Source organism: Eurytemora carolleeae, unplaced genomic scaffold (genome assembly GCF_000591075.1).
Source record: "Eurytemora carolleeae unplaced genomic scaffold, Eaff_2.0 scaffold1166, whole genome shotgun sequence".
In the NCBI taxonomy this organism is placed as follows: Eukaryota; Metazoa; Arthropoda; class Copepoda; order Calanoida; family Temoridae; genus Eurytemora; species Eurytemora carolleeae.
The window spans coordinates 1,201-28,849 of NW_019397055.1; the positions used below are offsets into that span (position 1 = coordinate 1,201).

Here is a 27,649-nt window from a genome sequence, read left to right on the forward strand (position 1 = left end):
AGCTTGGGCCCTCAGCTTTGCATGGAGTTTTACCTACAAAAGTCAACTCACTCAGTTTAAAATTTTTAGGAACATTCCCGTGATACTTCTCAGATTCCAAATCAAAATTTGAGTTAACCGTGAAATCGGTGAACGGGTTCATGAGTTATGATCGGAAGTCCAAAACAAATAGACAAACAGAATAACGGTGATAACTAATTCTAATAAAAAGATGAAAAATACGTATATATATATATTTATATCTGGCTTTTTCTAATCAAATATAATTTCAGTGAGTTTTTTGTACTAAAATGGTTGGGAAGGTAGCAGGTCCTAAAGATCCGTGTAAGATGGTCCAAGCCATTTTCTTTTGGCTTGGAATTGGAACCCTACTCCCTTGGAATATGTTCATCACGGTAGGATTACTCCCCCCCCCTCCCCCTTCAAGCAGCCTTTGGTCTTAAGGAGTCTAGCGTCATTTCAAGTGATCCTCCAGACAAAGATGGCAATGTCCGATTTACAATGGTACCCTTGAAAGCTGATAAATAATGAGGTTTCCAAATGTTTAACTTGAATCATTCCTATTTTTTCCTGCAGCAGAAGTCAATTTTCAAAATTATTAACATTGATAACTTATTCAAACCTGATCAGACAAAGCTTTTAAGGGTACCGTTGTGAATCGGGCTTTGGCCATCTTTGGATGGAGAGTTGCTTGAAATTACACTTATAGTCCCTTTAAGAGAAACAATTTTTAAACATATTCTTCAATTTAGTTTTGAAGAATTCGGATAGTATTTTATGAACCTTTCAGTTGGGAATCAAACTTTCTATAGAGGGGGCAATGTCCCCCCGCCCTTCCCTTAACTGCACATTATGTTAACATTTTAAAAGAAAGCAAGCCATGTGTTGTGAATTAAATGAAGAATTTAAAGGCCTGGAAACTGGTTTATTTTAGGATTGTCAAAGTCAGGTTTATTATCTTTTCATATCATGTTTATTATGTATTACTTAGTACGCATTTTTATTCACTCTCATGGGCGTAAACAGATATTTTCTTACATGGAGTCATAGAGGGGTGTCATCTCCAACCCGCATATTTCTGATCTCTATAATTTTGCATCTTAATATGGGAAACCCCAGTTATTTCAAACAAAGAATTTAACTAAATTATATCGAATTGTCAAAAGTTTGATAACTTGAATTTTTATCATTGATGTTAATATTACTTAGCAAAAAACGAACCAAAAGCGAACGTGATAAAACAGTTTTGAAATGTTTTAAGTTTACTAAAAGATTTTGAAAAGATATGAATTTCTATTTTTTGGTCAAACTAGAATTCTTTCTACGCCTACATGAATTCTACCTAATAATGTATATTTAGGTGAACGCGTATTGGAATCATAAGTTCAGAAATATAACCCATGAATCTAATGGAACCACCCAGAGCGAAGAAACGGAGGTAGGGATTATGTATTTTTCATTTAATCTTGAGAAAAAATACACCCCCCCCCCTCCACGAATTTGAGTTGACTTTTTCTCCGTCTTACACGTTTTTTCCGAAATTCTATATGTTAATCCACGTTTTTAGCCACCTCAACTTTTTATTTCATCTCTCGTTGCAACTTCTTACAATTAGTTAGGAATATAGATGAATACAATATATTCTGTTTACTTAGTAAACAAATATTAACAGTAATTTACTCATTCAATGTTTTCTCTCAAAATAATGTTTTATTTGATACTTGCGTGTTTGGAAACCCAGCTTTGCCCAGAGTTCTCACTGAAATTCAACCCCCCAACTTGTAATTTTCAACATTACCAGAGTTCCCGCCTCTGGCTATTTATAGCTTCTATGGGTACCAAAGTTTCCTTGGTTCCGTGAATTTTCAACTATCTACGTCTTGCACCTAATTGCTCTATGGTCTCTCTGGTTCCTTGAATTACAAATTATCTATGTATATGATCTAACTTCTCTTAGGTTCTTTGAATTACAAATTATCTATGTATATGATCTAACTGCTCTATGGTTCCTTGAATTAGAAATTATCTTTATATACGATCAAACTGCTCTATGGGTTCTTGAATTAGAAATTATCTTTATATAGGATCAAACTGCTCTATGGTTTCTTGAATTAGAAATTATTTACAAATTATCTATGTAAAGGATTTAACTGCTGTATGGTTTCTTGAATTAGAAATTATCTATGTAAAGGATCTAACTGCTCTATGGTTTCTTGAATTAGAAATTATCTATATAAAGGATCTAACTGCTGTATGGTTCCTTGAATTACAAATTATCTATGTATATGATCTAACTGCTATATGGTTTCTGGAATTACAAATTATTTACAAATTATCTCTGTAAAAGATCTCTGCTGCATGGTTTCTTGAATTAAAAATTATTTATGTATAGGATCTAACTGCTCTATGGTATCTTGAATTAGAAATTATCTATGTATAGGATCTGACTGCTCTATGGCCTGGATATCTGGCAGTGGCCTCTATGGTACCCAATGTAACCTTTCTTATTCTAAATGGAGTCTTTGGGCACAGGTAATTTGTTTCCTGTGTTTCGAGGGAATGATTTTTCTAACTTTATTATTTTAAAATGGAAATATTTTGATGGAGCCAATTTTGACGAGAAAACACGTTAGATTCCATTTTATTGTAAAATGGACTGTAAGCGTAACTTTAAGTGACCCTCCATGCACAGACGGCAATGCCCGATCCACGCCGGTATTCTTGATTAAATAGATAATGTGGATGCCATTGTTTCTCTAATAATTTCTATTCGTTTTCCTGCAGTAGAAATGTACAAAACACTTCAAGAGAAATTGCATGTGAAAATAATCAGCTTTTAAAATTATAGACGTTGATATCTAATTTCTACTTGATTAGACAACGCTTTACAGAGTACCGTTCTGTATCCGACAAAGTCATCTTTGCATGCAGGGTACCTTTAAATTTCGCCTACAGTCCCTTTAAGACATGTCTGATTTGTTTCAGGTTCAAGACCCAGCCTAGGTTACTGGCCAGCCTTATCCTGGTCATCATCCTCTTCATCTTCACCTCCGTCATGGTCCAGGTAAACATCATTCATATTAACAAAAAAATCAAATTTTAAAATGGATGGATAAATTCTAGTTTTTCTCTTTTCCAATCGATTATAAATTGACCAGTGCTTAGGATCCGGATCCGCTGGATCCGTATTATTTTGGCTCTCTGGATCCGGATCCGCAAAAAAATGCGGATCCACGGATCCGGATCCAAGCACAATTTTATTTTTCAAAATGTGCAAAACAGCGTTATTTTTCCTTAAAAATATCTTATTTTGAATTGTTTAACAGATTTTAAAAATATTCTCAGGGTCTCAGGTTTCTATTTTTCTCAAATCTTAACTCAGACCTCCACCGTGCCCCCCCCCCCCTTTAATAACTAGAGAGGGGGGGGGAGAAGTCTCCCTTTTCCCCATTGCAACTAAGCAAATTCAGTCTTCACAAATTAAGGTGTAAGGATGTGTAAAAGGGAGGGGGCGCACATATGCTAAAAAGATACAGATGCTAAGGAACATCTTGTGTTCCCAGTATAAAGAGACTGTTCTCTGCCCTGAAGATATTCAAATCAGACCTAAGTAGTTGCCTGAAGGCAGATATTCCAACCGCCCTCCTTCTACTAAAAGCTAATATGTATTAGACCTGTTTTTTTCATCCAATAAAGTAAAAAAAATCATTATCATTTTGTGCAAACTAGTAGAAAAATAGTATAAAAAAATGTTAAAATGTTTAACATTTTTTTTAGGTATGAAAAGATATTTGAACTAAAATAAAATTTTTTTTTGATCAATGACCTGGATCCGGATCCGAATCCGGATCCATTTTTTTGAAAAGCGGATCCAGGATCCGGATCCGCATCAAAATTAAATGGATCCTAAGCACTGATAAATTCTAACCGATAAACAGTTTGGTTTGCTGCTTTTTTTTCGAAAAACAATATTTTTTGAAAATTTTGACGGAACATAAATTGTGGGCGTTTTTGAGGAAATAATGTGTCCCTAAGGTTATTCATAAACCCTATTAATGTTCAAAAATTTAGATTGATACAGATGAATGGCAATCATCGTTCCTTTACCTCACCCTGGCTTCTGTTGTTATTATTAACATCAACTCTGCTATCTTCCAGGTATATATACTGACCCTTCCTCTAGTTGTAGACCAGTTGACCTGTAGTCAATAGTTAGTTCAGGTGTCCTCTAGGTATCAACAAGTAGTCAAGGTGAGAATGTATTGACCAGTTGACCTTAGGTAGGTTCTAGGTTACCTTTAGTATTAGTTAATAACCAGGTGACCTTAAGGTAGTTAAGGTGACCTCTAGGTAGCAACCAGTTGACCTTTAGGTAGTTGAGGTGAGTAGGTATCAACCAGTTGACCTTAAGGTAGTAATGGTGACCTCTAGGTAGCAACCAGTTGACCTTAAGGTAGGTTAGATTACCTCTAGGTAATAACCAGTTTAGGTAGTTCATGTGACCTTTAGGTATCAACGTTGACCGTAAGGTAAATTCAGGTATTCTCTATGTATCAACCAGTTAACCTTTAGGTAGGTCAGATGACCTGTAATATAAAAGAGAAATTATTTTTCAAGAGAAGATATACCCCTGTTAAACCCCCTTCTACTTTTCAAATGCATAATTATTTATTATTTTATCTGCTGACATAACCTTTTAACATGCAAGGAGCATGTATATATAAAATGTATTTCTTCATGATTTTGATAGACTAATTAAATTTTATTATCAATATCATATCTTTATTTAACATGTGTCCAACATGAATGAATAGGGAGGGGAGGGGTTTATTGACTTGAAGCTACTATCTGACTATTTAAACTTTATAAATACCCAAATATGTCGAGTTTAATTGTTTGGGGAGGAATTCTTATCTTTAGGGTGAACATTTTCTACAATTCCAGAAATGGGAATGGGAAGGATGACAAGGAGACTAAACAATATTTTTTCCCCCAAATTTTGACTTGGATCTTTTTCCTCCTACAATTAATATTTGACATGAAACATGACATGAAGTGTATCTCTTTCTTCTATATATAAATTTGGCTTGTCTGTCTGTTTGTTTGTTTGTTTGTATCCAATAAACGTCAAAACGGCTGAACCGATCGGGCCCAAATTTTTTGTGGGACATCTAGGGACCCCAGGGAAGGTTTATGAATGATCAAAATTTCAAATATTTGTCTCCATCAAAATTCGATCTTCATTAAAGTTTTGAAAATTTTGAAAATCCATAAATTTTTTTGTGAAAATCCGCGAATTATTTTTGTTTTGTTTTACGATGTACTCAAAGAGAACATGTTCACAATTAATTTAGAAGATGAGTTTTATTTAAATATGTCATTTTATGTATCTAAGAAAGGGGGGGGGGGGTGAAAGTGATCGGGACTACAGGGGAAGATTAAAAAAATATATATATATTTCCTTCTTATTTAAAAATAACATGTTGTCTCTGAGCTATTTGGCTTGTATCAATGTATAAATGCAACTGTCAATGCATTGAGTTAGATATATTTATTTTATCATGAGATTTCACATTGTTGGATGATAATCAACTTTAAAGCTTGCTGGAATGTGTAGACTATTCTACTGATATAAATATAATTTGCTATAGATTGTACTCTTTGTAATTATAATCTCTGAAAACCCAACTAAGCAAAATAAAATGACACTTAATTTCAAATTCGTGAATTTTAATTCACCTTTAAACTGAGATAGCCCGGAAACCATATAGGGATAGTCAGTAGACCATAAATTAGATAGTCTGAAGATCAAATGTGATAGTCTAGAGATTCTATGTGATAGTCAAGAGGTTAAACAGGGATAGTTTTGAGATTATTAATGGGATAGTACGGAAACTATAAATGGGATATTCTATTTAACTGGGATAATCTGGAGACTATAAATGGGATAACCTAGAGACTTTAGCTGGAATAGTCTTGAGACTAAAAATGGGGAGATTCCGGAAACTATAAATGTGACCGCTTGGAGTCAAAAAATGGGATAGTCCGGAGACTATAAATGGGATAATCCAAAGATAACAACGAAATAGTCCGGAAACTATAAATGGGAGAGTCTGAAGGCTATAAATGGAATAGTCCGGAGACTAAAAACGGGGTCGTCTTGAAACTCTAAATGGGATAGTTCGGAGACTATAAATGGAATAGTCCGGAAACTTTAAAGAGATAGTCCGGAGACTTAATGAGAGAGGCGGGAAACTATAATGGGATAGTCCGGAAACTGTAATGGGATAGTCCGGAAACTAAAAATGGGACAATCCATGGACTATAAATGAGATAGTCACCGTTTAAAATAATGATAATTAATACTCCATGTATAAAGATCAGATATTGAAAATAATGATTATGAATACTCCATGTATAAAGATCAGATATTGAAAATAATGATTATGAATACACCATGTATCAAGATCTGATACTAAAAATAATGATAATGAATACTCCATGTATAAGATCAGATATTAAAAATAATGATTATGAATACTCCATGTATAAAGATCAGATATTGAAAATAATGATTATGAATACACCATGTATAAAGATCTGATACTAAAAATAATGATTATGAATACTCCATGTATAAAGATCAGATATTAAAGATAATGATTATGAATACTCCATGTATAANCATAAATGTCTGGCCTACTACCCTAATGGGTTAATTCCTTTAACTAACATTTTAATTTTACGTATAGGATGGATTAGGGGGTAGGGGTCATCAGCAAATAGATATTATAGCAACAAAAAATGCGTGTTTAAAAAAAATTTATTCTTTATTTCCTGTTATTTTATTTGATGAACCCCTGATAAAAGTAATTAGATAAAAAATTACTATAAATAACACAGACAAAAAGGATATTATTCTTAGATAATAATTATGTGTGGATAGAACGTAATAAAGGGAATATCAAATATCTAATTAAGGTATAGAATAAATAACCTTAACATTATTTTAAGAAAGAAAAAAAACAAATTAATGCTATTTGTGCATGCTTGTAAAAGTATGTTAAAAGTAGAATAAATCATTGGTTTTAGAAAAGTTAGATGCTAAAAGTAATAAAAAGAAAGAAATCTAGCCTATATATGAAGATATTAGATTAAAAGAGAAAATAAAAATATTAAAAGTGGTTGAAATGTTTTAAAGATTTATTTTCCGAATCACAACTGCATATTTGAATAGTAGAAGTGACTTTAGACAAATAATGAAATTTCAAGGAATTAAAACAAATAACAACTTTTTCCTCCTTGTTACTCCGATAAAGGATATTGTTTTTAATCGGTCATGTAACTTAACTGTCTAAACGGATGATCAATTTATAATACGTCAACACTTCCTTAAAATGTTTTGTGCTTTAAAGTAAAAGCCTCAAGTCGGTCGTTTATTGGTTGATTTCTTGTTCTTAGATCAACTACATCCTCACATAGTTTTCCTGGCCCCCCCTTCCCCGCCCCTCCTCGTGAAAAAGATCAACAATTCGTCATTAAACCATTCTAGGTTGGGTGAAGATAGATAGATAGTCACGGGTTGTTTCTCTTTAATATATGGGGGGGGGAAGGGTTCCACGGCATGCATATTCAATAATAAATCATTTAAATATAATATTTGTATCAGGGTGGTATCTTGGGAGTAGCTGGTAAGTTCCCTCCTGCCTATATGGGAGCTGTATTCTCTGGTCAAGCCCTGGGAGGAATATTCGCGTCGGGAACAAATGTCGTCGTCCTTGCACTCGGAGCTACTCCCACTCAGGCAGCCTTCTTCTGCTTTGTTCTGTCAGGTTAGTAAATTAAGATTATGAAAATCAGGGGTTTGGGGTGTTCATGGGAATTTGACCCCTCCACACACTATCTCTCTCGGCTTGCATACTATGCTATGATATATTCTCGCTCAAGCTTTTAAAATCTTCAGCAATGCAAACATAATATTCAATGCACTACTCAAAGAAGTATTTTAAGGGTTCACAAAGAAGGAAAAGGGGGATATCTCTCCTTGTTTGTCAAAAGATAGTAGAAACAGAGCTTAACAGGGTTACTACAAAATAATTTCTGAACAAAAAAAGTAAGAAATATCATCACAACTAAACCGCTTAACTACAGAATATCAACCAACAAATCATAAAACTATAATTTGAACTAAATAACCAACAAATACACGAAATAGCCTAAAAAATAACAATTTTGCAAGCGAATACAGAATTTTACAAAACATTGCAGTGCAAAACTTAAAATATTTTAGAATTTATCTGACCCAGCATAAATGCCGATTATATGCACTTAAGGCTTATCTTACTAAACACTTACAAAGTACTTTGTTTATAATTTAATGTTTGTTTTGCTACCTCCTAACTTATCAAACACAAATAATATTTGAATTTGAATATATGTTTGTAGATTATAAAAACAGTGTTGAACATTTATAAAGTAAATAATTATGATTTCTTTTAATTAATAGGAAGAAAAAATATTTTTATTGCAACATTATTTTTTGTTTGAAAGAAATTGATCATTTCTGATAATCCGCGGCGCATTTTTAATAATATTTTCCTTTAATCGGGGCTTATCTAGTGGTTATCAGTGATCAGATCTTTATCAAATCACTTTCATTATAGTTTGAGTTTTATACACATTATACATGCATTGTTATATCATCAAATTAATTAGTTTATATAAAGTTAATACAAATTGATATATCAAATGTTCATAAATGTCTGGCCTACTACCCCCCTCCCCCCCATCATCACATAGAAAGTTATCCTACATGCATGGAAGCATGCTGCTGGAAAGGAAAAAGATTCATAAATGTCTTAGCCTACTACCCCACCCCCATCCCTCAGGAAGTTATCCTACATGCATGGATGCATGCTACTGGAAAGGAAAAAGGTTTATAAAGTCTGGATATTGATGGAATAAGGATGTCTACAACTTATTGTACTATTGTTTAGTACTGTTTCTTGGTACTGCGCTGGTTGCATACATGGTGGCTACACGGAGCGAGTTCTATAAACACTATCTAGGAGAAGGCGATCAATTGGTAAGGAATTATTAAATATTTACAACCTGCATATTTTCCCCTCAGCTTTTGGTAAATGCAAAAAGATGTTTACCGCCATTGTTCGATATCCTTATCCCTTGTTTCTACTCATTGCTTTTTTTTAACGATAAGATTATTTATTTTGACTGAGATTGGAACCTTTGTGTGGATGTTAAACGCTTGATCACGATATCCAATGCGGGCACTTAAAGATTCTTTGATCAATGTTTAATGCCTGGAAATAAAGTTAACCCTGCAGGGTATGGTCATCACGGTGTAACTAGGTGGATTTTATTTAATACGTAAGCCTTTGCATTAGATGGAGATCATTTCTGATCCCGAGATTCTTATTCGCATTTATTGTACAGGAAAAACATGATGATCACAAGCTATTGGAAACATCACCCGATCATAAGGTAAACTTTATCCCGTTATTCCATTCAGGTTTCAGATTCGAAAGTTTCGCCTTTTAAAGCCGAAGCATATGGTGGCCTGGGGTCTCCAAATTTTGAGAGGGGGGGGGGGTCTCTCAGATTTTGATTTCAATGATCTAATGTGGACCAGATTTTTTTTAACTTGAGAATATTATAACTTAACTCAATCTTTCATTCGGTACATCAGTAGTCTGAGATGGCTTGTATTACAGAATCCTGGTTCAAAGATACAACCTGCAGCCATGAATATTGATGGGTTAAGATAGTTTACGATCTAGTATTATTATTTTAGAAGTGAAAACATGTATTGCAAGCATATGTTAGGAATTCTGAAGTTTGTCGTTAATTTGATTGTCTAATTTATTTTATATTTTGTAAAACTAATTCTTCAAATCCTGTTGAACGTACAAATCATATGCCTACAACTTATCTAGTTAGAAGTTTACAATGGAAGAAAATAAGCACTTTCCTCTGTCTATCATGGGTTCATGTTGTAATCATGTGTTTATATTAAAAGCATGAATATTGTAGTGAGATCATCATATACTTTGGTCCAACCTTGGAAAAGTTTAATTTTTAATAAATATTTTCTAATAGTTAAATACTGGCTGAACTGATAGTTTAGCAACGTTTGAATGTTGAATTTTGAAGCAGTTTAATAAGATAAGATTGTTATGCTTGAAATATTATATTCTAAATACTTTTATCAATTTGCACGTTCTGTATCATGTGTGGACATTTTCCAAGATCTCTCAGAATTTTATAGAAATAAGATATTATATATTTATCATTTCTATCTACTCTGTGCAGTATGTTAATTGTAGATACTAATTTGTAATCTGTTCTAAGTCCGATTCACAAAGGTACCTTATAAACCTTTGTTTAAGTAACAACGTGGAAGATGATATCGTCGTTTTTCTTGAAACTGATTTTTGATATTTCCTTCATTGTTTTAGCTGCATGCATAAATCCGAAAATCAAGGGTACCGTTGTGAATCCAAAATGTCATTTTTTTTTTAAATGGGGGGGGGTTGCTTGAAAATGAAGTTATTATTCCGACCAATCCTTCTGATTTACCTCGAGAAATCTCGCGATGGAAAACTATTAAGTCATCGCAATTATCGATACTGTTGAGGTCCAATACTACTGTTGGGAATCGTTCATGGCAATTTCTTTTTATATTGAATATATGCGAGATATTGTTATTATATTTGAAAATGTTTCAGCCTACGATCCCCGTGAAGGTGAACCCTCTCTCCGTGTTAGCCCAGATCTGGCCCTACGGTTTAGCAGTCCTGCTCACCTTCCTAGTTACACTTGGATGCTTCCCAGCTATCACTGTCAGGGTGAGTAACGGTCAGGATACTACGGAATAGGCATAAAATATGGGTCTGGAGAAATAGGAAGAGGGAACGGGGGGTTTGTTATGCTTGTCATAGGACGGGGTTTGATAAAAAAGTAAGGTTGGGTTAGAGGGAATGGGAGAGTTAATGCAAGAACGAAATTTATCTGTTTTACAAGGTTTTAATCTAAGACGTATCATATTTACAATATATTCAGGTTCAATCAACCGAGAGTGAAGGTCTATGGGCAACAAAGTTCTTTATCCCTGTCAGCTGCTTCCTGCTCTTCAATGTTGGAGATTACCTTGGTCGGTTTCTAGCAGGACTCATTCAGTGGCCTAAACCTGGCCGGGTTGGAGCAATCCTTACCCTTACCTTCTCCCTACTCAGGTAAACCTGGTAGGGTTGGAGCAATCCTTACCCTTACCTTACCTTCTTCTTGCTCATGTAAACCCGGTAGGGTTGGAGCAATCCTTACCTTCTCCCTACTCAGATAAACCTGGCAGGATTGTAGCAATCCTTACAAGGTAGGGTTGGAGCAATCCTTACCCTTACCTTCTCTCTACCTGGGTAAACCTGGTAGGGTTGGAGCAATCCTTACCCTTACCTTACCTTCTTCTTGCTCATGTAAACCCGGTAGGGTTGGAGCAATCCTTACCTTCTCCCTACTCAGGTAAACCTGGCAGGATTGTAGCAATCCTTACAAGGTAGGGTTGGAGCAATCCTTACCCTTTCCTTCTCTCTACTTGGGTAAACCTTGTAGGGTTGGAGCAATCCTTACCCTCACCACCTATGTTTGTAATTTTCTTGAAAAAAAGAACCAGATTCTAATTCCAATTGAAATACTATTGGGACATAAATTAAGAGAGTAGGACAATAATTAAGAAATAGAGCTTTAATTTTAGTGCTTTTTCCCTGCAATTTAAATCAACTGAACAAGATCTAATTTATGCAACTTCGTAATTGCAAACCAGCAAGAAATCAATTTACAATGAATTTTCCTATAGTGTCAAATTATTTGCTTCAGAATCTGTTTCATCCCGTTGTTTGTTATCTGCAACGCGTCCCCCGGAGCCAGGACCTTGACCCCGGTTCTCCTGGAGTCGGACACAGCGTACATTGTCATCATGCTCCTCTTTTCCCTCACCAACGGATACCTGGGATCTATCTGCATGATGGGAGCTCCTCAGGTTAGGATAAAGGGACTCATCCCAATATTACTCAGGTTTTCAGCCTCTAAAACGAATAATGAATCTGAAATGGATTGCCAACGTAATTTCAATATATATGACGGATTAAAAACCTTTATCTGAGTTACAAAGAGGAAGTAATTCTCGTTTTTCTAACTTGGTAAAAGATAAATTATTTCATTCTCCGTCCTTGTCTCTGCAGTTTTATTCCTCCAGTCTCTTAAGATGAGAAACTGCTTAGGATCCGGATCTGCCGCAAGATTTTGACTTCCCTGGATCCGGATCAGCAAAAATATGCGGATCCACGGGGCAAAATATCAACCAAAAACTGCAACAACAAAATTTAACTCCAAATCTGAACTGTTGTAAAAAGAGAGATTATAAAAATGTCCTATCTGAATGGTTCATCAAGTATTAGAATAAAAATAAGCGAAAAAAAAATAAAAAAGATAATTTGACAATTCTGCTTTGTTAAAACAATTCAGTAAATCTTAAAGAAGTGTTCATGACCTGATCCGGATTTGGATCCATTGTTTTCCAGTGCGGATCCGCATCAAAATTAAATGGATCCTTAGCACTGCACTGATGTCTAACATATATCGGATAAATTTGTTTTCTCAGAGTGCATAAAATCCCAAATAAAGGTGCTACTAGGTCAAAAAGTTGTACTAAAATTTCGCCTAAATTTGACCTTCTGTTTTTATTATTATTCCCATATCAAGAAATTGCAAGGTACCGTTGTGAATCTAGCATTTAACTTGGGAGTCTCTTAATATCGTTATGTTCAGTTAGGAAATAAGGCTCTTATTATTTACTCATGAAAATGTAATAAAAATTTACATTATCTTATACAATCTACATCTGGGAAATATAACTAATAAATTTATATTTGACATATTGTTTGAATATCTAGGTTGTGCTGAGTGAGGAGTCCCAGACCGCTGCTAGTTTGATGGTTGCTCTGCTAGGAATTGGATTGGGATCTGGAGCATTCCTTTCAAACTTTTTCGTTAAACTACTCTAGGAACACGTGGCAAAGACGTGTTCATTGTTCGGCTAAAAACACGTCTTCAGCACATGTTCACAGTTAGGAAAGGAACACGTCTTACAATTTCAACACGAGTTAATTGTTCGGCAAGAAACAGATGTTCATGACACGTGTTCAATGTCGGCTAGGGAACACGTCTTCAACTGGTATTCATTGTTCTGCAAGAAACATGTCTTCAAAAAGAGTTCATTGTTCATGACACATGTTCTATGTCGGCTAGGGAACACGTCTTCAACTCGTATTCTTTGTTCTGCAAGAAACATCAAAAAGAGTTCAATGTTCAGCTAGGAATATGTCTACTGCACGTGTTCATTGGTCGGCAAGAAACACGTTGAAAACATGTGTTCTGCAATAAATGTACGTTCTTAACACGTGTTACATGTTCGACTAGAAGTCCAGCAGATCTATTGGATCTGCCAAAATTGAAAATCTCAAGTGTAAACTTTTTCCTCGTTTATCCATTTTTCTTCACAGGAATGGAAACTTTTTCTTAAAATCCTGGTATAATATTGTCAGAGATCCAGGGCAGGGGTTCCTGATCAATTATTCTGGATTCAGGAAACTAACTTAAAACTGTTTAATCTCCTATGCATGTGAACACTCAACAGAAACTTACAAAATAAAATTAGAAGAAAAAACCAACATATCTAAATGCAAGCCGTACATAAAACTATTCTTTTGACCGTCAAATTGTTGATCTCTTTTTTCCTGTTGGAAATTTCATATTTCTTTATATGTTAAGCCGAAATTTGTTGCTAAATGTTTTTTGGCTATTCTCCGATTTTTAAAAACCTCTTTGTAATCCCCCCCCCCCCTTTATCCTTTTTGTTATCTTTATTGTATATCTTGTAATCTATGTATATTGTACATACTTACATACAATATAGTTTATCTATATTTTGTGTTATGTATACATTAAATGTTACCAGTTCGGATCTGGCCTTAATCTGTGCGTTCATTGTGAACGTTTACTGAAACCAGTTGAATTGTTCCAGTAACTTAAAGTATATTCAATATTTATAAGCGAAAATGTTAATAAATGCAGATGGATGTAAATTATTTTCAAAGAAAATTACTTAGTTTAATAGAAAAAAAATGTTTTTCCACTTAAAGAGGAAATGCTTACTAATTTTGATTAATGCCGCGCACGATATGAGCGCGTTAAATTTTTCTACAACAATTTATATCGAGTAACAGCTGGTCGATTGAGTCGTTAGACTGAAACATTAATGATTATCAGCTCTAGAATTTTCTTCCCAAACTAGTTTTCAAATTTATTAAAGCCTTAAGAAACTATTTTTAAATATCTAACGCGGGTTGCTATCTGAATATTTGCGGTATTTATTATGAAAATTGCAAAATAAACTTTAATTGACCGTAAATAATGCGATTTATCTTGTCTGTTCTTATTCTCTAGGCTACCTATCAATTAACTTGACACAAAATTATCCATATTCAATAAAATTGAAAAAAATGTTCTGAGTAGCAACTTGCGTTGTGGTGCTGCAGTTTTGAAAATCACTAATTTATCTTAAAAAGTAATAATTGCCTAGAATATTAAATGTGTGTGAAATGGAAGATTGAATAGTTATTACTTCAAATAGTCTCATCCTGTGTGGGTAGCCCTGTATGTAGAATGGATTAGAGACATGGGCTCCTACCTTCTTGACAGAGACATGGTTACCCACAAAGAATGAGACTGCAAAGACGACCGGAAATTCTTAATATAAGACGTTTCCAAGTTTAAATTAAGTTTTCTACCTTAAATTTAGTAATTTAATGGCCTATTAAATGATTTGACAAAGAGAAACAAATTTAGAGTTTCAGGGAGTCATGAATACAAAAAAACATTGTATAAACTCACTACTGTCTCTACAGTCTGTGAAGTCTCATCCTTTCTCACCCTGTATTTGAAAATTTAAACTTTCTTTAAAGCCTTAATGATATTGCTTAATCATTCAAGAAGTTGCCTTATTTTCTTCAATTTGAAGCTTTAAAAATATGAAACAATCTAGATCAAGTTATCTGAAAATGCTGGCGCTTCTCGGGACAGGGAAAAAACTATTTTAAACTGCGAAAACAAATTTATTTTAAATTTTATAACCATGAGGGTTTTTTTTGAGAGGAAAACCTTTTATAACGAGATTTTCAGAGCCTAGAGTGGGGCAAACCTAATCTTTAAAGAAATACTTAAGGTTTTTTTTCCCAGGATCAAACCCCTACTCTTAATATTTTTATCACTTTAGAAATACAAATGAAAAGGTCAATATCAATATTATTCTTATTTCTTAAGCAGTCCATTTAAAACTAGGAATAAAGATCTAGGAAAACGTCTGTCAAAATATTATCACAAAAAATGAAATATGAGAAAACTAGTAATATTTATTTAGTCTGCAATAAGGGATTAAAATTTTCAAAAATCCATTTCATGTATTTCATACATAAAAACAGTCGTTATAAAAGAATCTATTTAGCGGTTGGGAACTTGAAGAATGCAGAAGGATCACAAGTATGGAGAAATGAATAATCAATCCTGAACCCTGTATCTGTCCCACCCTGATACAATCCGTCCGTCACCAGGCTGAATCCCTGAAATATAAACAGAGCTGTAAACTTTAGAATTTTGAATATTAGGATTAATGCTTGATCTCCTCTTCTTTTTGATAATCTGCAGATTAGTATAATCTTTATTTTGATAGTGTCTAAAATTCAACCAATCAAGAGCCGGGAAATTTTGCTTACAATCAATCTTGTTGGTTGGAGACCAGCAGGGATATTCATAAGAGAGGATTAAGAATATCAAGTGTCCATAAAGGATATTGAGAGACTAAACGAACGATATTAAGTGTATCCAGTACAGACAATAGTTTACAGTTCTGAATATATAAATAAAAAGAAATCTACAACAAACATACATATAAATTTCGAATATCCAGAGCAAATACATTGAATATCCAGAGCAAATACATTGAATATTGAATATCCAGAGCAAATACATTGAATATTGAATATCTAGAGCTAATATAAAATGTTTGATATTCAGAACAAATATCCAATTTTTTAGAAAATATGTCTTAAATATTGAAAGTTTGTAGGAATTTGATTAAAAAAACTGAATATTTGTAGCAAATGTATGTATAAAATATTAATATATTTGTAAAAAAATATATATAAGTAAAATTTATAATATTTGTAACAAATATGTAAACTACCTGAGGCCCATCGACTGGTAAAATAATTTCCCTGTTAATGGTTGAACCACATATACTGCTCTGTAGACCGTTAAAGGATAGATAATCCTAAAAAATATTGAAATAGTATTATTAATATTAAGAGATTATTTTATTTATTCATCAACTAATTTATTTAGACTTAGTTTTTTTAATCAGACTTAAGGATTTTAAACATTTATAAAATTAACTTTTTTGATTTGGCAAGTTTGTAATATCTGTAAAATTTTACATTTTGGTTTTTTTTTAAATCATAAACACCTAAAAATAGATTTTGAAATTACAATAAATCGTTTTCAAATAAACCCATTGATGCTTAATTAATGTTTTGAATGTCAAATAGTTTTAAAATCATTAGAAAACCATGTACTCTTTTGTACCAACGATAACATTTAAATCTGCAAAATTTAAAGAGAAAATTACATATCTTTAATTAATATCACAGGACATCGTTAAATAATAGGTTATTGCCTACGTTTCCAATAAGGGCATGGGTCTTGATTTATGACTGAGTTGGTCTCACTCAGGTAGTAAGAAATATTTGTCTGATGTACAATTACCGCGTTTACATTAACGTATTCCTTACTCCCAGGTCTCACTATACACTACAATTTAGAAACTAAAGGGACTGTAAGCGTAAATGCAAGGAGGCAATGGCAATGTCCGATTTACAGTGGTACCCTAAAGTGATTTGTCTGATTAAGTATGAATTCGATAAAGATAGTGTCCCTTCTAAAAAGAAACGCTTATTCGGTCGTCTTTGAATGTGCATGCTCAGTTCAACAGTTTATATTATATACTACAGGGTGTCCCGCATCAAATTAGACCGTGTCAATGGGTCTAAGATACGAGTTGGGGGACAAATCAGAAAATACAAGTACGATGAATCATTTTGAAAAATTTGATAAGACTAATAGAAATTTTTTTTTTGCAGAGAGTGCTAGATTTCTAGAGTATTATGTGCGTATTTTGGCGTCAAAGATTGGAGATGATCTAATATGATACGGGACGCTCTGTACCAAATAAGCATTCCATAGAAAAAAACCTTAAACCAAAAAAAACTGAATGTCGTCTTCTACAAACCTGACACGTGAGCCCGTATCCTAACTGGGGTTTATTATCCTTCTTGTTTCGGACAGAACCAATACTCATCTCCTTTATCAAGTATCTAAATATACAAAAATTAGCTTAGCTTGGGAATTCAAAACTTTATTTTAAATCTAGACATCACCAACACATTCTTAGGTCTGACTATCTAATATTTTTATATCAATATATATCCTGAACTGACACTCAGTATTTTTTCAAAGTTTGGTTGAGATTACTCTATACCTGTTTTAACTTAAAGGGACTATAAGCGTAATTTTAAGCACACTTAAGACTTCAATCTGATAACAAATGTGGAAGATATCGTCGTTTTCCTCACTCGGAAAGTATTAAGTTCTGATAATTTCTCCATTGCTTAGTCTATGAAAGAAATGCGCAAGTTACTTTTGCAGTGAACCGCAAATTATGACAGTGTAAGGAAATATCTTTTTAATATTTGATCAGGAAAAGTTTTCAAGGGTGCCGTTGTAAATTGGGCACAGTCATCTTTGCTTGGAGAGTCACTTTAAATTTCGCTTACAGTCCCTTTAACAAAGAACTTCAGTTTTTGCCACAAACTTTGATTTGCTAACCCCTATATGTCTTAACAAACCAATGTCGCCGACTTTAGATTTTTTAAACTATAAATTCTGTTAGATTAAATAATCTAAATATTAAAGATTTACACTATCAGGTTGTAAAGATGTAGTGATTGAAAAATTCGAGTTTGTGGTAAAGAATCAATTTCTTTTTTAGAAATTTATTTAGGATAATTTTTTGGGGGGCTTTGTTCCAACATTCTGACTTAGCTGCACATCTAGGAATAGCTAAACTAAAATTAGCAACAAGTGTGAAAAAGGGACGAACTATCTACACCTCCCCCCCTGATTGCACAAGCTGACGGATCTGGTTTGATGCAGAGACTCATCTTGATATTGTTCTGATAGTTCATGTCGTTGATGTTCATACTGGTCAGGTTCCCGGACACACTGTTGTACCACTGACTACAACCTTCAAACAATAGTAATTTATTTTACTAAAAAAAATGCTAATACAAAAGGCAAACTTGTTGCGTCAAATGAGAAAGTTTACCCGTCTTTCAAGTCTAGCTGTAATGGAAAGTAGCACTTTCTGTAATTACGCAAATTTCTTAGGTATAATTTGCGGAAATTCACAAGTTTGTTAATTATATAAAAATTTTATTATTGAACATCTTGCTAAAGAGTATTGGAGCAGAGGGAGGGAACAGCTATTGGGACCAGGGCAGCTCCCACATTTGCAAACCTATTTATGGGTTGGTGGGAGAACAAGATGCAGCAAGAATGGACTGGAACTGCATTAGAGTTTTACAGAAGATTTATTGATGACTTGTTTTTTCTCTGGTTGGATCTAGAGAGGAGTTGGAAAAGTTCATTATCTATGTGAACTCTATTTTCCCAAACATCAAGTTGACAGCTGAATATAGTTATGAAACCAGGTCTGTGAATTATTTAGATATGAAGATATTTATTGATGACCAAGGCTATATACGTACAGATCTATACAAGAAGGAAAACAAGAAGAATAACTATCTTCTTCCTTCCAGCTGTCATCCTAACCATATAACTAAGAATATACCGTTCTCACTGGGATACAGCACTCAGAATCTGCTGGAGTGAAGAGTTATTAGAGAAAAGACTAGAAGAACTGGAAGAAGATTTGGTTGAGAGAGGATACAGGAGAAGATCCATTAAATCTTCCTTCATGGATGTGAGGAAGATAAGAAGAGAGCAGGCACTGAAGAAGGTTGTGAGTAGCAGGGTAGAGAATGATAGAACCAGGTTTATTGTCAAATATGACCCTAGACTGCCTAGGTTCTCTGAAACTCTAAGATCATCCTGGAAGACTCTAATAGAAGATCCAGTAATGAAGAAAATCTACCCCTCTCCTATGGTATGCTACCAGAGTGGAGAATTTGAAGGATCTCTTGGTTAAGTCTAAACTTCCAAGTAGACAGGGATTCACAAAGGAAAAAAGAGATAAGGTTGGGTTTAAACCCTGTAATAAATCTCGCTGCCCTGTATGTGAACAGATGGGAAAGAATTCTGTTGAAGAGGTGATAATCTCGGCTACTGGAGAAAAGATGAGGATTAAGGATAAGCTGATCTGCTCCTCCTCAAATATTATTTACATGATTACATGTAGGAGAGGAGGCCGAGTTTGTCCTTCCCATCCTCAATATATAGGAGAGACAGGGAAGGAGGCTAAAGAAAGGCTGAGGGGTCACAGAGGCACCATTACACGGCTAGGACAAGAAAATACCCAGGCCCCTGTAGGTGTACACTTTCGTGCCCCTGGCCACTCCTATGCAGATTTATCCTTCATTCCTATAGAGAAGATCAGGTCCAGGGATAGCATGGTCAGGAAGGTCAGGGAGTCATACTACATCCAGAAATTTAACTCAGTGAGGTCAGGACTGAACAAGAAAACATAATGCTATATGCAATATTTTTTTTAAAAAGAATGAATTTTGTTTGTTTTAAACTGTATGTATATGTATTACCAACAGTACCTTATAGTGTTGATCGAATTCATGTATTTGACCGTTTTGTCGACGAATTCTAACCCCTTCAACACTCCCCCCTTCCCCCACTGCATACGCCCATAAACTAGTCAATCCTTTTCCAGTCATTCAATACTCGTCAAAAGAGTAAGGTACGGTTTTCTAATTTTTCTTTTAAGTTTTATGTGTTTTGACAATATTCATTTTGAAAAATTCCATTTTACATAAAAAGATTTTTATTTTTGTTCTCTTCTTTGTTTATTTTAGTTGCTGTGTTTGTATTTTGTATTTTTATTTTTTGCTTATATCTGTTATATTATAGGACAAACTCCTGATGATGCCAAAGTTTTTGGCGAAATATATTGAGAAGAAAATGATATAATTCTAGTGCTAGAGAGTAGGGTTGGGATTTGTTTAAAAACGATCTAAAGTATTGGAGCATAAGACAACGTTTCTAACTATTCTATTGATTTCAGAAATTTGGGCAAGTTATATCTAATTTTGCATTTTAAAAATTAATCACAACTTTTAACTTTCGAGTGAAAATTTTCTTGTGGCGTTTCAATTAAATAAACGATTGCGTGCAGATAAGTTGAGAAAGCGTAATAAAATCCTACCAGAGGGTGCTTGAAGAGGAGCTCCATCACATTCAATCTGAGATAATCGGATATTCCATCTAAACAATTCTATAGCTTAAAATAAAAAACAAGAAAAGGGGTCGAGCAGCGGGGCCTTGAATGGTGAAGCTCTCATCTGCCATGTTTAGTTAATCTCTCATAAGATCAGTGTAGGATTTTGAAAGGGAGTGACTGGTACTGAGAAGTTAGAATACTGCACTATCAGTTCAACTACAGTAACTAGCCAGTCACTCCCTTTAACGGCAATATTAAGTCAGCAAAAATATTCGTTGACGTTAGTTATGTATTAAACGTGAATTCCTGTTTTACGTCCAATATCGAGCAAATTAAAAAAAATTCTTTTCGATCAAATTTAATGTAAAAAGTACCATACCTGGAAGGAAAGTTTTTGACCTTAACCTTTAGGTCAACCCATGGCTTTGGAACATTAGGGGGTGAAACATATTTCGAGTCCAGAGGTATTTCATCCATGTGAATGTAAAGATGACTTAAGTCTGTTCTAGTCGGATCCTAGAAATAAAATGACTGTAGTTTTTGTCTCCAAGTTCCACTTTAAAGGAACTACCCGTTTTAAGTTACCCTGCATGCAAAGATGACAATGCCCGATTTACAACGGTACCCTTAAAAGCTTTGTCTAAAGTATGAATTATATATCCATGTTTTTGTTATTTTCAACTGTTTATTTTTGATTTGTCTGCTAGAGTTTCTTGGATTTCTTGCTTATAAATAAAAATGGGAGAAATTTATAGAAATAAACGCTTTGAGTGAGAAAAACGACGTTATTCTCTGAAAAATCTAAACTATTATTTAGGACAAACTAAGGCATGAAAGGAGAAGGCTGAATCAGTGTGATCCACTGAGGAACTTGATACATGCAGGATGATTAAATAATCAAGAACATTACCTTTATTCTGTAAATCTACGAGTTTAAAAAAATATCAAAATGTAATTTTAATCTGTATTTTAAGTGAGATAACATGTAAACCAGATTTATCAAGCTTTAAAAGAAAACTAATATTGTCGCATTTTAATGCATAAACCTTGTAAACAAATATTTAATCCCAAGTTTTCACTCAAAATATAACTATCATCATGTTGCAAATGATCAAATAACATCCAATGTACATATTAGTTATCAAAACTTCAAGCAGAGATCAAATAAAGGATTAATAGTTCATTAATTGTGTTGCAGTTGTTTAATCCAGTTGATCATCATGAGTGATCAGTATATAACCAGGAGTTCTTGAGGCTCCAAAAGAGGCTGTGGTTGTCTCATAAGCAGAAGCAGGTTAATATACAGAACTAATCGAAATGTGTTCATAAATGGAGAAGATAATTGACATTGAAAGGTGATTTCAACTGACTGATCTTTAGATGCGTACAGGATTGATACCGAGATATCTAAACCTGAACGTCCTATCTACAGTTTGATGATTAACTTTATCCTGCATCTTATATTCACCCGTCTACAAAGATCTTACGGTGATCTACAGCACACAGCTAGTCTGTAAGACCTCCTAGGTATTGTTTAAATCCAACTTGAGTTAAACGTTGGATTAGTAATAACTCCTAAGTAGGCTAAAAGAATTTGAGCACGACTCCATGTTTTTTTAAAACTATTAATGTGCTCTTGACTCTTGAGGGATTGTACCTAGATCAACTCCTGAAGGTGAATATCACTCCTGATATTTCAATAATTATTCTTTGAAGAATAAGATAGTTCATCCTACGGAATCAAGGAAGAATTGCAGTCCACAGTGTTCACAGAACACACTTAAAAGGTTATTATCTAATAAACCTAATAAACATCAACTCTGTAATATCCACAATGAAAACTAGTTGCTTTACAGTCTTTTCCATTCGCAGGAGAAATTGAGCTGTTTATACAGAGAACGTATATATATTGGAGAACTTAAACTGATTAACCCCCAACAGAGGATATTTTGATCAGCGTGTGTGAGAGAAAACCAAACCGCCATCCCTTGCTTACATTCATAAGTCACGTTTATTGTTTCAGGAAAACTAGCTCAATATGAAAGAAAATTTATTTTCAGATAGAAAACCAAGGATACGTCACTCATTCTTCAGGCAAAGGTTTAAAAGGTACCTTAATAAATCTAACATGTCACTCTAGATGAATAAAGGACACTTGAATTCACGTAGACAGTCCCTCAAAGAAGAAGTTTTACAAATCTTATTGGAATAAAAAAACTATAATACCTCGTCTTCGTCATGCACTTTGCCGCAAACATTTTTCAGTGGAATAAACGCTTGCTTCCGTGGACTGCTGATATAAATCTGGTTTTCGGGATCACAAAATCCATTCTATAAGAAAACAAGGTATTTTCCAACATTTAAAACTTGAGTTAAATATTCAGATTTTTAAGGAAACTACCGTTATGGGTTTGAGGGTTAGGTCTACAAAATCTATTCTAAGCTGACAAACTCCAGGCAATAAACTGAAAAATATGAAAATTAAATCTTAGTTTTTATTCATAGTTATTTTCACTAACCTGACTCTAAAATGGCATTCTTCCGAGTTATTTATGTATTTAGGATACCCAGGGTTCTTAAAGTAGGTAACCTCCCTGTTGGTTTCAAACCCACAAAAAGATGGATAAATGCAGCATACTCTTTAAACCATGCAATAATTGTAGATTTCAAATAATTAAATTTAAAATTTTCAACTGCTAAAAAGTTGTGCATATTTCACTAACATTCTAGCAAAAAATGTTTATATTTTTGTGTAAATCCTATTCTACCAGAAGACAAAGATCATTAAGAAGAAACAAGATGATGATGATAAGACAAAAATGATGAAGATGAAACGAAGTTATCAGAGAATGAAAGTGATTTGAATGACCTAGAGACTGAGAATGATGCGTCCCACAATGAACTATTTCCTTATAATAATTGTTAGGACGTCATGCACCCCTATACCCCCGGGCAATTAAAAAGTACCTAGTTTTTAGATTTCAGCAATCAGAACAAACTTTAGATCATTATGCCTATTAGAACAACAATTAGCGCAATTAAATAGTGCCTAGTTTTAACTTCCGCCAATCAGATCAAATTTTAAGTAATTATATCAATCTTAGGACAATTAAAGCAATTACGCAAATAAAATCTAGTTCAGAATTGTTTCATCTTTGGAGATAAATCTGGAAATGCAAATATCTGGTAGAACAGAAAGATTGGAAATTGAATAGTTAGTAGATATTGATTGAATCTCTTGAATCTCTTACAAAGTCTTTTAAAAAAAGAAATTTACAAAAATTGCATAATTTCCTGCTCTTAGCTGATCCAACCATCCCCTGGTGGCATTGTCCATTGACAACTCCATTGGTATAACCGCACATCTCAGCAGATTGACATTCTCCGAGTTCACCATCAGTCGTAATACATTCCTCTTTGGACATATCTGGTCGGAAAGGAACTGCAGGATATGGTTGCACTATTGACTGTTGCCATTTGTTTGGTATATTTGGATCTGTTGTGAAAGGATTTTTTTGATATTCAGAAACTTGATTTTTGGTCGGTTGCTGGACATTTCCAAATCTTTGTGTGAACAAAGATAGGTCATTTTCATTTAAAATGTCCTCGTACCAGGGCCTCGCTGCATTTGAACCAGGCTGACCGGGCTGCTGAGAAAATGGGTTTTGTACTGAGGGAGAATATCTAGAAGGATCAGTTGGGTAGTAGTTCTGATACCATTGATCAACCAGATTTTCCTGGAACTGCCCGTCTTCTAGAGATTGGGGTGAAACTAAACTTGCTGGTGCTCCTTTAGAAGCAGGGACTGCTGGAAATCTTTGTGCTGGAGACACAGGTGGATATTGAGGCATCGACAGAGGTGGATATTGACCAGGATATTGAATAGCTGGTGGTGGTTGTTGAGAAGGTGTGGGTCCAGTGAGAGCTGACATTGCTTGTTGCTGTCCAAAGAATTGAGGATATGCTGCCTGTGTAGAGTAATATGGATAGCTTATTGGCAGCTGGGACTGTTTTGAATTTTCTTGTGTTCCTGAAACAAACAAACTGAAATTAAATATTTGCATAAAATTGATTGGATTCTGGCTTAGACTGGAAACGATCTTCAAAATCAAGCAATAAACACACTCAAGTAAAAGTACCTTTAGGTATTTGATTGTCAGCATATGAAGGATTTGTTGGATATGGATACCAGGGACCAAACTGATCATAGGGGTATGCTGCAGCTACAGGGGAGGAGCCAAGTTGAGTTTGAACAGGGCTCACTGGTTTGGCAGGGTTCAGGGCTGGTCTGGGTTGAAAAGGTTGTTGCATATTACCAGGTTGATTAGGATTGCCAGGTTGGTTTGGATTGCCAGGTTGGTTTGGATTGCCAGGTTGATTAGGATTGCCAGGTTGATTAGGATTGCCAGGTTGGTTTGGATTACCAGCCTGACTTGATTGAGCAGGTGGACGAGGTTGGCCAGGTTGAACTAATTGAGGATTGCTTCCTTGTTGTCCATTTAATCCCGACTGCCCATTTAATCCTGACGGTCCCTTTTGCCCAGATTGAACATTAAATCCAGATGGTCCCGTTAAACCAGGAGCTTTGTTATTACCCTCTTGGGCCGGGGGTGCAGGCATTGGACCTCCACCAACCAGAGATCTTAAAACACATTTTATACTAATTGCTTTATTTTAGACAGAAGCAGCGAAGAGGAAGGAAGCGGGGAAATACCCATCCCCAACCTCTACACCACCCCTGCAAAAAAACTGGAGGGGGGGGGGGGGGTGATGTTTGCCTAGTGTGCATTTAAAAAAAAATTTGAACTACCTTACTTTGAAGGATATTTTGAGCTACCCCTGAATCTGACCTTATAATTAACAAGTTTTTAGTTGGCTTACCCAAAATTGTCCAATGTAAAGAAAGCTTTGGTTTCTTTACCACCATTAGGTTCACTGGCTTTAATCTCAAAGGTAGTTGCTTGTGCTGGAGCTCGGGCATTGGGAAGGTCAGGTCCAAATCCTAATCAATGAAAGCAGATTTATTAGAAACAGTTTTTATAATGATCATATGAGTTCCATTCCCACCTTCCCCTTAAGATGAATCACAATAATCTGTAAATAAATAAATATCTAAATAGATTTTATATTTTCCCACAAAAGTTATTGTTGGATAGGAAGACGACTTCTAAGACATGAAAAAAATATCAAAATATAAGATTTTTAAATTTCGTCTTAATATTTCAGTCTGAAGCAAGGTTTTAAAATAAGGTTAGTTACTCTCGATGGGCTCCAGTGTACGGAAAATGTCGTCTCCTAAGATAGATAGATAAATACCCAATATGACGTCATATTGGGTATTTATCTATTCATCTTAGGAGATGACATTTTTCATACATTGGAGCGCATCGAGAGTAACTAACCTTATTTTACAACCTTGGTCTGAAGGGTCATTATGTAGAAAGGTGTAGCTCCGACCTGTGTTAAAACTGTTTGGCCACTGTCCCATGCTTCCTTGATCCAGGATTACCGCTAGAACTATCAATGCTGTTAACCCCCATTGTATCATTCTCCTTTAGTACAAGCAACATATTTATTTAATATTAGCGAGAATTTAATTGGCTTTCAGGGACTGAGCATAATTTCAAGTGACCCTCAGTGCAAAGATGGCAAATTCCCAATTTAACATTACCCTTAAAAACATATCTGATCAACCTATAAATTAGATACCAAACCAATATAGATAATTGTTGCTTCTCTACAGAAGTGACTTGCGCATTTCTGCTGCAGGAAATAATGTATTATCTCGATTTAATACTATTGAAATAAGTAAAACGACAATATCTTCATCATTATTGAGAAGATAAAGGTGTCAAGGATACCATTGTGAATCGGGTATGTTTGAAGATTTCAATTATTCTGTGCCTGTGCTGCCTGACAGACTTGACTGACCAAAGCTGGGAACTTATGTGTAGGATGCTTGATCTCGATATTCACTGGGGATACTTTCAATTGAGGATCTTTGTAAAACCTTGCCTTTCCTTCTCTTCATTATAGTTATTCCTCTCCTGACCAAAAAGCTCCCTTAAACCCCTGACTGTACGATTACTATGCGGGATAACAAATGAAGACAATTAGCAGATTTGGTTTCTTCAAATACTATATTAAAGGGACTGAAAGCTTAATTTCAAGTGAACCTTCTCTTATAGAGTGGTTTTTCCGATTCATGACGGTATACCCTTGTAAGCTTTACATCTTTTCAAGAAGAATGAGACTTTCATGTTCTTAACACTGAAAATTGGTTATTTTAATTGTGGTTAAAATAACTCTGCCACAGGAACAATGGGGGAAATTTTCATGATTTTTTTTTTAACAATTTTGAAATAAAATTTTTTAATATTTTTAAAAGTGCAGTGAATTTTTTTCTCAGATTGTTGGGTTTTCTTTTTAGCTGATCATACATCTGTTTTCTGTTCCTCTCTTTTAGATCCGATTTAAAGGAAAAATGCATTTTGACACACATTTCCGATTTTCTTTCTCCCTAATATTACGCAAATTACTATTTATTTTCCATGCAGACTGCAGAGGTTTCAAATTTCTGTGACATTGAGGAGTGATGAATCAGCTTTTTCATCCAGCTATTGTTCATATTAATTATACATATATTCTTACAGGTTCTGGTCGGAAAAATTAAAGTCACTGCTAAGCAGGGTTTGAAAATTCTGAGGATTCATTGTCAGAATTCTACATTGATAACAAGTGGGATAAGAAAGGAAGAAAGATTTGGCAAGGAGTGGATATTTTTGATTCTTTTTTAAGTTCCTCTCGGACAGTGCTTCAGAATACAGCCGGCAGAGTATAAACTGGTATCATAGTGAACAGTGCACAACCAATCAGGATTCTACTTCTATGTTTCCATTTTCCTTGTTTCTTACAAGAGGGAGAGGTAAGAAAATCATAGAGAAACCCCTCCTTCTCTGCACTATTATTTTCTTTTTTTCCAAATAGGGTGTACTGCCCTGTTTTATTCCACACAGGGTTCTGTTCAGCCGCAAGAAACTGGAGAGAGTTGCATAAGAA

The 27,649-nt window shown here is 34.5% G+C and overlaps 2 protein-coding genes across 2 annotated transcripts; one reads left to right on the forward strand and one right to left on the reverse strand.

The window, feature by feature from the left end:
* Positions 1 to 248: 248 nt before the first annotated feature.
* Positions 249 to 14,159, forward strand: LOC111711457 (equilibrative nucleoside transporter 1). The gene is made up of 12 exons (XM_023485827.1): positions 249 to 395; positions 1,361 to 1,438; positions 2,441 to 2,532; positions 2,986 to 3,064; positions 4,072 to 4,158; positions 7,670 to 7,832; positions 8,997 to 9,085; positions 9,454 to 9,501; positions 10,746 to 10,865; positions 11,080 to 11,252; positions 11,890 to 12,052; positions 12,966 to 14,159. Exons 1-12 carry the CDS (start codon positions 291 to 293, stop codon positions 13,074 to 13,076), a joined length of 1,308 nt encoding a protein of 435 aa, XP_023341595.1. The 5' UTR covers positions 249 to 290; the 3' UTR covers positions 13,077 to 14,159.
* Positions 14,160 to 15,462: 1,303 nt separating this feature from the next.
* Positions 15,463 to 26,180, reverse strand: LOC111711456 (uncharacterized). Its single transcript, XM_023485826.1, has 13 exons — positions 26,048 to 26,180; positions 25,472 to 25,592; positions 24,730 to 25,232; positions 23,885 to 24,620; positions 23,110 to 23,229; positions 22,992 to 23,055; positions 22,817 to 22,921; positions 20,970 to 21,106; positions 20,576 to 20,634; positions 18,301 to 18,427; positions 17,414 to 17,498; positions 16,313 to 16,399; positions 15,463 to 15,689 (listed from the first exon to the last, which is right to left on the reverse strand). The coding sequence occupies exons 1-13, from the start codon at positions 26,136 to 26,138 to the stop codon at positions 15,567 to 15,569; spliced, it is 2,358 nt and encodes a 785-aa protein (XP_023341594.1). The 5' UTR covers positions 26,139 to 26,180; the 3' UTR covers positions 15,463 to 15,566.
* Positions 26,181 to 27,649: the final 1,469 nt, after the last annotated feature.

Bases quoted from the DNA above. Each gene is read 5' to 3' on its own strand.
- LOC111711457 (XM_023485827.1), top strand. From the start codon at position 291: ATGGTTGGGAAGGTAGCAGGTCCTAAAGATCCGTGTAAGATGGTCCAA. The intron at 4,159-7,669 runs GTATATATACTG...TATTTGTATCAG, and splicing joins TCAACTCTGCTATCTTCCAG to GGTGGTATCTTGGGAGTAGC. The intron at 9,086-9,453 runs GTAAGGAATTAT...TTTATTGTACAG, and splicing joins TAGGAGAAGGCGATCAATTG to GAAAAACATGATGATCACAA.
- LOC111711456 (XM_023485826.1), bottom strand. From the start codon at position 26,138: ATGATACAATGGGGGTTAACAGCATTGATAGTTCTAGCGGTAATCCTG. The intron at 20,635-20,969 runs GTATGGTACTTT...AGAATTGTTTAG, and splicing joins GTCAAAAACTTTCCTTCCAG to ATGGAATATCCGATTATCTC. The intron at 18,428-20,575 runs GTAGGATTTTAT...TATTGTTTGAAG, and splicing joins TCCTCTTCAAGCACCCTCTG to GTTGTAGTCAGTGGTACAAC.